General features: G+C 40.3%; 1 protein-coding gene across 1 annotated transcript in view; it reads left to right on the top strand.

The window, feature by feature from the left end:
- Window positions 1-226: 226 nt before the first annotated feature.
- PGS1 (phosphatidylglycerophosphate synthase 1) overlaps window positions 227-12501 on the top strand; it is a 51846-nt gene continuing 39571 nt past the window's right edge. The window contains exon 1 of the mRNA XM_043962384.1: window positions 227-360. Within this exon, the coding sequence (XP_043818319.1) occupies window positions 227-360 (134 nt within the window). The remainder of the gene's footprint in view (window positions 361-12501) is intronic.

The raw sequence follows: 12501 nt of genomic DNA, 5'->3' as shown, positions 1-12501 counted from the left end.
GGGGATGGGGTGAGGTGGGGGTTGTGAGAGTGAAATAAAATAGTGGACTATAGTGGTACTATAGTGCCCTCGGGGCAGGGCGACCAGCCCAGTTTCTGGGCCTCGGCTCCCTCCAGTCTCGCTCCCCTGCAGAGCCCCAGGCGCAAGTCCAGAGTCGGTCCTCTGGCCACGCTCCGCGGCTGTCAATAAAGTTTCTGGGAGCCGGAAGCGGAAGTTGGGAGTCTCCATGGCGGCGGTAGCGGCGGGCCCGGTGTTCTGGAGGCGGCTGCTGGGCCTCCTGCCTGGCCGGCCCGGGCTGGCCGCTCTCCTGGGCCGCCTCTCGGACCGACTCAGCAGGAACCGAGACCGCCGCGGCCGGAGGTGAGTGAGGGGCTTCCCGGAGTGGGACCGGGCCGGGCCGGGAGGGTCTCCGCCGCTGCGGCCCCGGGGCTCGAGGGAGCGCCGAGGCTGCTGCTCCTCCTTCCCTTCCCCCCGGGCTCCCCGCGCACACGCTCCCCCTCGCCCTCCAGTCCAGGACTTCAGTTCCCCCCTGCCCCAGCCCCGGGGGCCTGGCGCCCTCCCCCCACCCATCTCCCGTGTCACGCCCCCGCCTCGGCTCTGCTCTCTCTCCCTGCTCTACTCCCGTTTCCGACTTGCAGCCGTGGGGCCGCCAGCCCCTGGCCAGCCTTTGCCCGGTCCCTGTGTTTGCTGCGGCTTTGGGTACTGCCCTCGGCCTAATGATGGGAAAAGGTGCCGCGAGTGCCCCTTCCAGGCGGCAGCAGTCGCAGAGCTCGTGGGAATGAATATATTTCACGTCCTAATTCATGTACCAGGATGTGGTCAGCGATTGCACGTCTTTTCACTGCAGACCCCGTCAGGGTTCAGAGGATCTTCTCACTAGCGTTTGGGTCTTTTGTAACCCTTACTACAAGTGACACGCAGTGAGTGAATCAGCCTTGCTGGGATTTTGTGCATACAGCTTTTCTCACATCCTGGCTCTGAAGCAATCCCCATTCAATTAGACTCCAGCCTGGGAGGGTAATCACTTGAAAACCCCTTTTGCTCTTCTCAAAGAGGCTAATGTTTTGGAAAAGTACTCAGATGGCTTATGTCAATATTAAAGTAGATTTTGAAACAAACTGTACTAGCAGTAGTCCTTGATGAGAATAAATATTTCTCCAAGATGGTGCCGAATCTAGAGCCTTGCTATGATTTGTTAATAGATTTCTTGTATCGTGCCAGGGAGACTTAAAGCCTAAAGCAAACACTTGTTTGTACAGAATCCTAAAACTGGTTTCCTTAGGTGGTGGTGAGTACTTTAAAGGATATTTGTATTACTTGGGCAAGATTAGGACTCCTGGCCTTCAGCACTTTGTGCTTTAAAGCACTCTGTGGCTTTAGTCCTCTGATGGGTTTAAGTAGCTCCTTGGGGAACAGTTCTTGGATTATGGTGAAAGCTTTCCTGTCCAAGTCTATAGTGAAAGTCCATCTCACAAACTTTTAATAAAAACTTTAAATTTTATTAATCCCTTATTACTAATACTTTTGACCCCCTTCTCTAGATACTCTGGGTGAAGTTATTGACACTGCTCTTTCCAGGTTCTCTCCTACCCGTCTAACCATTTTTATTAGCTGCCTTTGCTGACTTGGCATCTGATGTCTGGCTAATTGTGGGTGTATCCCAAGACTTCACCCTGGCCTTCTTTTTTGTTCTCTCTCTTTTCTCATTTTTCCTCACCTCATCAACTCCCAGAAATGATAATAATTTACAAAACACTTTAAGATGTGCAAAGCACTTGTCATGCTGTCTCATTTGATCTCTGTGAGGTAGGTTCTGTTATTATCATCATTTTACAGATGAAGAAGCTGAGGTCGAAAGAGGTTAAATGACTCGCCCAGGGTCACACAGGTAGTGTCTAAATTCACATTTCTATTCACCATACCATCTACCTGCTAATCTATTATCTTTTGTCTTTTCTTTGTCAGTGATTCACATATCTATGTTTATGTAGCTTAAGTTCTGCATACCCATTTGCCTGTTACATTTCACATTGGATCTCCTACAGGAATCTCAGACTCACCAAGTCCAAAATATTATCTTTACTTTTCAAGTCCATTCCTCTTTAGAACTTCTATTAGTGAGGCAAGTACCAGCTGTCCTTCCAGTCCTAATTCTCACTCACTTCACATAGTCACTTGGTTGCTAAATCTTGTCATTTCTGTCTCCTCAGTATCTGTCTTGTATGTGTCCTCCTTTCACATAGCCACTGTCCTAGTTTAATCATATCTTACCCTAGACTATTTTGCAATATTTATTTTACTGCTGCAAGTATTAACTCACTCCTTCTGCACATCTGCTAAAATGACTTGGGTCTGACCATGTCATCCCCTCTACTCAATTTCCTGTGGCTCCTTGTTATTTCTGGGATAAAATATAAACTCCTGGCATTTTAAAACTCTTTTCAGCCTGGCCCCTTCCTATGTTTCTAGTGTTACACATACCCCTGCATGTATGCTATGGTCCAGCCATACTGGCCCATCTGCTGTTCCTCACACATGACACACCATTTCCTGTCCTTGTGCTTTTGCATTGGCTGTCCTCTCATGCCTGGAATATTTTTAACTCTTATCCTGTGCTTTCCCTCTCCAAGCTATCTTGAATTCATTGTGCAGTAATATATATGTGTGTGTGTGTGTGTGTGTGTATGTATATGCGTGTGTTCATGTTGATTACTCCTTTAGAATGTATCACCAGAATTTAGCACACTACCTGGCACATAGCACTCAATGCAGAATTGCTTTTTAATTGATTCATAGACCAAGGGCTGAGAAGGACTTTAGGAGATTTCTGCATCAGAACTGCTTCTGCATCACTGCCCCAATGGTAAAATAGCTTTGCCTGTGCCCATGTGCTCAAGGGATTATAATCCATTCCAGGATATGGTGAGGTCAAGAAGGCAACCCACTGAAAGATTGATTTATACTGGGTTTTGGAAAAGTGTTGTAACTTTGAGGACAAACAATTCAAGATTGTTCCCTTTTCGTGCTTCAACCAGAACAATTCCTGGCAAAGGAAATTGGGAATGGTTTGCTGACTTGTGTTGAGGCAATAATAACAACTCTTTATAACTCATATAATAATAGCTTACATTTATATAGTTCTTTAAGGCTCATAAAACTCCTTACAAACAAACTATGAAATATAGTTTATTTACAGAGAAGATGGTGTTCCCTAAAATTCTTGAAAATAGGATATTATCCTTCTTGAATGGCTGACAGGGATAAACTAGATAATCAAAGAGTTCCTTCTATACATAGTATAAAGAAAGAGTAGTATGTGTGGTTCCACATTGATCTTTGATAAGTTTAGAGTGGCATTTTGGTTGAAGCATAGATAGGAAGACAGACTATTCAAAAAATTGGTGAACACTATTCTCTCAAAATTATTCCAAATTTATGAAGAATATAAACATTTCTTTCAAGATCCATACTCTGATGGATCTTTCATCTCACTGAACATTCCTCCAATGGTTCATAGAGCGACCCATCCACGTATTTTCATTCTGTACTGATCTAACCCATTAACTCTTTGGTCTTCCCTATGGAGGGGTCTATCCATTATGCTAGGGGCCTTCCTTTAGCTCTCTTGTGTCCATTTAGCCTCTTTATTCTGATTGCTGTTTTATTCACTATTGAACCATCAACAAATAATGTATTTATTAATACATAAGTGCCTACTGAGTGACAGGTACTTGCTAGGTGATGAGGTACAGATATAAAAGAGGAGAAATGTTACTTTCCCTCAAGGACCTTAAGTTTTATTGGAGAAAACAACATATATTCATAGAAGTAAATACAAGATATCTACATGCTAATTTTTTGAGGGGAGACCCTGGATCTTGAAAAGCTTTGAAAAGCCTCTTGTAGGAGATAGCATTTAAGCTGAGCTTTGCATAAATTCCAGGAGGCAGAAGTATGAAGCTGGTGCCTTCCAGGGATGAGAGACAATTTATACCAAAGTCATGGGGCAGGAGAGATATGGTTCTGTGTGAATAATAGGAAATAAATCAATCCATGCTGAATGTTTGAGAGCACAAAATATGATTGTGTAATAAGCCTATTTTGATAGGCTATAACCATATTGGAGAGGACTTTAAATGCTTATCTTCCAACTTCCTATCCTTCAAACAATGTAGTTTTCTATAACTTTCATTGATTGTTCCATGCACTAAGCTTATAAAGCTTAGCTTGCTTGTTTTGGATTTCACTGTGTTTAGAGTCAAGATGCCTAGGAAGACAGATGAGGCAAAGGAAGGGAAGGGTTCTTTTACCTCACTGTCTAGTCAAAAAGCTAGTAAACGCTATTCTCTCAAAATTATTCCAAATTTATGAAGAAGATAAAATACTCCTTTCAAACAAGCATAAAATTGTTTCTTTACTCTTGTTCAGTTAATCCATTTTATTTATATACATTTCCTAATATCCCTTAGTGGTATTTCTTCCTTTCCTTCCATGCAAGGTGAAGTATTTCCTGAAAGTATTTGCTGACTGTAGAGTGTTTTTGAGCTAAAACCGATCATCACTATAGTCTTGTTCCCCTTTCATTTAAGTGGGGCATCCCAATAACTGTCATCTTCCCTCTTCCTTAGGTTGTGAGTGAAAACCCTATGATGACTTGATGACTAGGCTGCTTTTCCAAGCAGACATTCATGGTCTAATGCCAGAACAGCATGTGGCTGTTTACATGATGCTTAATTTCCATTCTATAGTAGAGATAAATCTGTTTTATGGTTTAGAAAAGGAGGCAGCTCTGCATAGTGGGGAAAACTTGTTTAGAGTCAGGACCTGGCTTTCTTTCCCAGTTCAGATGTTGTGTGGGTCTTGAGTGACTCAGTTAACCTCTCTAGACCTCAGTTTCCTCACTCAAATTTTCCTTAAGGTTGAACAGTGATCAATTGTGGAACTCCTACAACTGTAGAGATAATGTTTTCAAAAATCAAATAAAGCAATGTAAATCCATTGCCAAAACAAGACCAAAAAAAAAAAATCCAGAAAGTTCCTTAGTCAGCAAATTTCTGATTTGCCAAAAATAGAGATGGCTGCCAAAGGCATTGCAGGTTTAGAATGTAAACTTGTCTTTAAAGTTTTGTAAAGAAGGATGATGAATGATTATGTGTAGTATGATCTCATGAAGCAGAGAGAAGCACTGGAGGTAAAAAACCAGTTTAAAGAAAGCTCACTCAGCATGATAGTTAATTAAGCAGTCATCCCAAAGGCATTCAAGGATAAAAATAACAAACTGGGAGGGGGGGGGAATGAAAAGTTTTACCCAAAAAAAATTTATTTTCAACAAAGCGTTTTCTCCATCACCACCATCACATTTGTATCCTGACATTAGGTGCTAATAGAAGAGGTAGAAATGACACTGAAGAGAACAAAGACAGGAAAAGAAGCTGATTTGGAAGTCTCTGTAGATAAGGGCCATGAAGAAGAGGATATATTTATAAGGGCATTAAGGGACTGATATATTTGGTATTGGAAGGAAGGAAGGAAAGATACCAAAAAGTGTGGAAAAATCTCAGACCTTATTTATGTCCTCCCCAAAAGGCAACTGAGAGAATATTAATGACTTTCAACCTATATGTCTACTCTTCCATCTACACAGAATCCTCATGAGATTCATCTGTACCTCAGTGAAGGCATTTATAGGGAACAAGCAAGTTTTTGCAAGCAATATCCAGCAATGGACCAAAATGGAAAAAGGCCTCGATTTAGTAGAACAAAAAGAAGCAGCTTTAGAGGCTCTGTTACTCCTAGGTCTCCTACCCATACATTGAGGATTTCATGGAAAATGTAGTAAAAGAAATAATTCTTGTCCAGTTACTTTTTTTTTTTTTGTGGGGCAGTGGGGGGTTAAGTGACTTGCCCAGGGTCACACAGCTAGTAAGTGTCAAGTGACTGAGGCCGGATTTGAACTCAGGTACTCCTGAATCTAGGGCTGGTGCTTTATCCACTGCGCCACTTAGCTGCCCCCCCCCCCAGTTACCTTTTGATGATAATAAATATCAGGTGGGGCACAAAAACTACAGATCAATATTTGCCACTGTGGTAGAGGAGCTCCAGCACAGAGACCAAGTTGAAAAGGGATTCCCTATGGATAGTGAAGTATTCCAGATGCTCTTATTTGCAGATGGTATTGTATTGATTGTTTCAAACCCCAAGAGATCACAGAGTCTCCTGAAAGAGATCTGAAATCCACAGGAAAGGCCAAGTGGGTAAAAAATGGTTTTTTTTGCCCAGAATTCAATCTGCTTTTGGATAGACATCATGTAAAGAGCTTCTCCAGCAGTGTGTGTGTTTTGGGGACAGAGAGCCTGACTAGGAGGAGGAGAGTGGGCTGAATTACTTTCAGGAAATTGCAGAGTTCTTTTACACATCCCAGTCTTCTTATGATACTAACATTCTGCTAGTGTTGCTATATGGAAGCAAGATGGAAAACACAATAGCCTCTGAAGAAATAAAGACGAGTATCACATGGAAGAACATGGTATATGTGAGTAGATTGTAACCAGCCAACACAGAACTCAGAAGAGAAGTAGAGGATGGTAGATGACTGGAAGAGAAGATGTACTGGTTATATGGCAAGAGCAAAGGATGACAGATGGCCAACCAGAAGTGTTCCACTGGTACCTTCATAATTTGGGGAGAAAATGAGGAAGGCCGTTAGCATGTTGAGTGGACCCTCTGTGAGAACTTTTGGGAGAACATATATGAGAGTTGCCCAGGACAGATGAACATAGATTGATTGTAATCTGCAATGTAGGAGGAAACTCCTGAATTGATGAGATAACAGATCCATTTGAATCAGTTCCTACTATGTTCCAGGCACAGTATATTGAGTCATTCCATCATCTTGGCCAGGGGTGTGTGTGTGGGGGGGGGGGGGCATCAGGAAAGGCTTCAAATCTATGGTCCTTGAGCTGTTGTGGAGAAAAAAAAGACTAAGAGGCAGAGGTGAAGAGGAAGTGAATTCTAGGTGTAGGAGACATTAGTACAGGACATGGAAACTGGAGATAGGGAGTTGTGTGTAAAGAATAGCAAGAAGGCCAGTTTGGAGAACAAGAAGCAGAGAAGCACAGACCACGAGGATTTATTCTGGGTCCTCTTCCCTTTTCTCTCATTTAATGATCTCACCAACTTCCATAGGTTTAATTATCTTGATGTGGATTAAGCTACAGATACAGCCCTAGTGTCTGCTGAGCCATAGTCATGCATCTTCAGCAGGAAGTTTCAAACTGGATGTCCTGTAGGCATCTCCAATTCAACATGTCCCAAACAGAACTCTTCCAGATTTTCCTACTTTTGTTCAGGCTTCCACCATATGGTTTGTAACCTTGACCCTTCATTTAGCCTTAACCCCATGTATTTAATCAGATGCCACATTCTGTCATTTCTGTCTCTACAATATTTTACATCCATTTGAACAGTCATCATCCTACTTCAGATCCTCAAAATGTCTCACTTGGTCAACTTCTAGTTGGTCTTTCTGTTGTCTTCTTTCATTCCATTCCATATACATAGTGGCTAAAGTGATTTGGGAATTTTTCCAGAGTTTAGATCTGACCATGTCACTCCTCTACCCAATAAATTTCAGTGACTACTCCCTTTTGGGTCAAATATAAATTTTTCTTTGACTTTTAGAGCCTTCACAACCTTACCCCAGTCTCTCCCTCTAGTCCTGTTATACATTCCTCTCCTTCCTGTTCTAACATTTATGATTTTAAAGGTGCTGATGATTTCTGTTTTTTTTTATACTGTTGGTAGTGTTTACTCCAAGTCTTTCTCTTAACTCACAGGGGTTTTTAATAATTCAGTTCTTAATCCTCAGTATTAGAGGTGAGCATTGGAACAGATTGTTTGATTCAGTAGTGTATAATCCAGAAAATAATTTGTCTTTGACTTTATAGGGATTTCTTCTTTTTTTTTGGTCAACAGCTGTTTTGATTTGATTATTATTAAGTTTGTCACATCAACTGATGAAGAGGTAGTCATTCAATTGAGATGTATGCCTGGTAACCAAAGGAAAACAAATAATTAAGAGGTGGATGATAAGTAATTCATATGTAATTTAGAGCTAACTAATCTAAAATAATACTTCTCAAGACTACTTGGGAGTTCTATCAAGTTCTATCTCTCTTTGGGTGAAAGTAATGTGAGTTGTCTTCATTGGGCTTTTTACATCTGTTTACCCCACGGGATATTTGAATTTAGGCTTCTTAGTAGAAGGTGGACTCAAACTTCTTTCTGGAGAAGACTAGCAAATTCATCATCATGTGGAACCTATTGTTAGTAGTTAAGGGCAGTTGGTCTTTTGTAATCTCTGGGAATTTGTGCTTGTTTCCCCTCTTTGGGGTTTGTCTTACATTAGTCAGGAAAGACTGTTGATAGTGTTGCAGGAAGTGTGTTACATTCAAGTAGTTTCTTGATCCTTTCCCAGTAAATGTGATGACTCTCAGTTCTCATCAATTTACTTGTGTATGTTTCATTTTGTATGACTGAAAATAGTGGGATTTTCTTATAAAAAGCTTTTCTGAAGAGATTGCAGTCTCAAAAGCCTGGTTGACTTAAAAAAAAAAGTTTGGGTTTTTTTCATCTTTTTGTACTGATTTGGGTGGGATCCAAGCTATAGGATTTATACCATCAAGTCTTATCTCATAATTGTACAGTATACCTTAGGGATATTTGAACCATGGCTCTGGGAAGATTTCTAACATCTCTATGCAATATAGAGACTATAGCTACTGCTTTTTTTTTTTTTGAGTCTTTTGGTAAATATCTGATTAACTGATGGGGACAGCATTGCATCATATTGAGTTCACACCTTAAAAAAGCTTAAATTTTTAAAGTAGTTTAACTCAGTCTCAGTTTAAATCCAAAAAATAGGGGCAGTTAATTGTCTTCGAACTAGAAGTCTGGGATTCCAGGTTTGAGCATGTTAGGAGGGCTTCCCTCTGAGAGGAAGGTTGGCTTGAAGGGGAAAATGTGCAATTTGGAAGAATTCTGTGGTGCTTCCTACTCCTTCATTATTGATAGTGTCACTAATATATACTATCTTTCTCCTTCCAGTATCAGAGATGTCCCCAATCCAAGAACAAGAGGCCATAGTGCCATTCACTGTACACCCTCTTTAGTCTAGTTCAGGGAAGTAATCCCTAGAGTACTTCTATCACTGTCGCATCTGTTTTTTTTTTGTTTTTTAAACAAATTCCATTAAAAAAGAAAATACCATTGTCCTGATATTTTGAGCCTTTGCCAAGAGACAGCACTAACTTCTTAGATAATCCTGAGAATTTTGGAGTCAGGCAGTTTTCTGTTCTTGTCATGTGTCAGGTTTTGTGTGGGTGGGAGGCTGAGGCTGAGCTGATTTCTGGAGAATGCAGTTTCCATTTCACTTTAGAACTGCAGACTGAGGTTTTTATAGTGAAGTAGGCCAGCGTGTCTCATTCTTAGTACCCAGGACATCATTGCTGCCAACTAGCTGTCCTCCCTTTCTCCCTCAGCTTTCATCTTCGTGGTACACCAAATGGAACTTGACCAGTTTTGTAGTAGTAATCCAGTGGGAGAGGTAGAGTTGGCAGAAGCTTGAATACCTCTTCTCTATCTTCCCAAAAGATTTGCAGGTGCTGTGTAATCTAGAAAGAAAAGATTGAGGTCAGCTCAAGTCTCAGGTGTGGAAACTGTGTATTCTCTTTTATTTCTTTTATCTGGTAAATTTCATATATAGAGAAAATAATTAGATGCAACTTCCTTTCCTTCCAAACTTATTGGGAGTTAGGTTGTTGAAAGGGTTATGTGAATTCAGTTAACAAACCTAGACTGCAAGGGGAATTGCTTGTGCAGGTGGTCATTTTGGAGACAGGGGACTGCTCCTAGCTTTGGGGTAAACCTTTTCTGAGAAAATCCCCAAGAGCTATGCTTATAGAAAAGGCACTCTATACACTCCGTGTGTGTGTGTGTGTGTGTGTGTGTGTGTGACCAGTGAATATATTCAGAAATGACTTTTAGTTTTTGCTTGCTGAATTTTGATTTGTGAGCTGTATTGATTGTTGGTTATATCTTGTGCTGTTCCCTGAAGTACCAATTACTTATTGGTGCTTTTAAAAAAAGTACTCTTCCCTTTAGGTTTCTGAAATTGTCACATAAATAACATGTAATTACTAACTCATAGAATCATTTTATCCTATAGACCTGGATGGTCATCATATAAATGAGGCTAACAATGCCTGTGTAGTATCCACCTCATAGTTGTTGTGAAGAGTAAATGAGATCATGCATGTAAAATGATTAGTAAACCTTAAAGCTTCTTATAAATAATACCAATTATTACGTAATTTTTTAAAAAACATTTTGAATTGGCTTTCAGCGCCTTCTTTCCCCTAACAAAAACAAACCTATCAGTTCACAAGTTGAATAAGAAACCAACACAAACATATATACAACTGTAAGACTTGGCCCATAGACACTAATGGAACATTCCCAGAGTAAGTTACCTCCCAGGGAAGGAAATGACTCTTGAAAGGAGGTCATGCAGGAGCCCTGAACATGCCCACTAGTGCAGCTCTCTCCCAGTCTGTACCTTGGTGTTTCATATGGATCCTGAAACCCTTTTGGGTTATCGTAGACTTTTCTATATAGGAGGATGATTTTTCACTTCTTTCTTTGTTTTCTCATTTTGTCTGTAGTGCTACCCTTTCCCCTATTGGAAATGTAAATATCTGTCAAGTCATACCTTGTCTTGTAAGACTGTCCCCATTAACTAGCCATGCTTTACATTTTCCTTTTCTCTATAATATAAACACTTAAAAACACATCCATTTTTAGTACTTCATACTACCTTGCAATATATGACTTTCATGTAAGTCTTGTCTTCCCTGGTTGTGTACTTCATTTGTACTCTGCATACTGCTAGGCACTCACAGAAACCTGACTTTTTAGTAGATACTGCATTGCAGGTTGCCCTTTCCATTACTAGATGCATCTTCTCTTGTGCCCCTTGACACAGTTGGGTTGGAAGAAGTCATATTTGCTACCTCTCACTGCCATTTCCAGATGCATCTTTTGCTGCCATTATTGAGCAGCCTCTCTTCTTTTCAGGTTCACTTCATCTGTATTATCCTATTCATAGTGCTCAGATTATTTGCCTTCCTTTTTCATCTTTTAGAGCACCTGGCTCATAGTCTTCCTTTTAACTCCAATCTCTGCCATCTTATTTGGAGATTTCAATTAAAATGTTGGTAATTCCTCTAGACACTGGCCTCTCAGTTATCAGCTTCCTCAAGTCCCTTAACTCCACTTCATCCATACAAAGGGACAGTCATAACCTTGCTGTTGTTATCATTCTCTAGCATAACTTTCTCATCATGACTTCCATTCAGTTAAGCCTTCCCTGCTTTCCTAGATCATCACCTATGTCCAGGTTTCCTTTTTCTATCTTGACCCTAGTTAATCAATACAAGGTCTTTTACCCTTAAATCCCTTTTCCATTTGTCTTATCGATCTTGTTTTTACCAAACTCCAAACCTGGGTAACTTCTTATCCTCAGACTCTGCCTTTTCTGCTTCTACTCATGCTGCTGAATATTGTTTTTTTTTGTTGTTGTTCTTTTGTTTTTAAATAATATTTTATTTTATTTTTTCCAATTACATGTAAAGATAGTTTTCAATATTCATTTTTGTAAGATTTTGAGTTCCAGATTTTTCTCCCTCCTTCTCTTCCCTCCCTTCTGAAGCAATCTGATATAGGTTATATACATTACAATCACATTAAACATATTTCCATGTTAATCACGTTGTGAGAGAAGAATCAGAACAAAAGGAAAAAAAACACAAGAAGAAGCAACAACAAAAAACCAACAATAAAAGTGAAAATAGTATGTTTCAATCTGCATCGAGACTCCATAGTTCATTTTCTGTATGTGGAGAGCATTTTCCATCATGAGTCTTTTGGCACGGTCTTGGATTATTGTTTTGCTGAGAAGAGGTAAGTCTCTCATAGTTGATCATCACACAATGTTGTTGATACTGTGTACAATGTTGCTGCCGAATGTGGTTGAAGGAAGTAGTACTACCCTGACTATTGTGTTGAAAATTTGTCTAATACCAATTCAGTTTTTATTACTGCATTTCTACTCTATCCTGATTGATCTTCTGTTACCCTCCCCACATTGTTAGTTCCAAACCTTCTCAAGCTACATATACCACTTGCTCCCTACTTTCTTTTGAACAGAACTTGAAACATCTTATACTTTACTGAGAAAATAGAGGTCATCTGTTGAGCCTGTTCTTTCCTCTCCAGTTCTATACCTTAAATCCTCAGTCACCATTCTCTTTTTTACTTCAGTCTATGAAAAAGAGGTGGATTTCTCCTGGCCAAGGCCAACTCCCCTAGTTGTACTTGATCTCATCTTCTCTCCCTTCTTGGACCTTGCCCTCTCCATCATACTGCCTTTTCATTCTTCATTTT

Source organism: Dromiciops gliroides, chromosome 4, assembly GCF_019393635.1.
Source record: "Dromiciops gliroides isolate mDroGli1 chromosome 4, mDroGli1.pri, whole genome shotgun sequence".
Lineage (NCBI taxonomy): Eukaryota > Metazoa > Chordata > Mammalia > Microbiotheria > Microbiotheriidae > Dromiciops > Dromiciops gliroides.
Note: the sequence above shows the minus strand (reverse complement) of the source record. Positions and strands in the feature narration are given on the sequence as shown.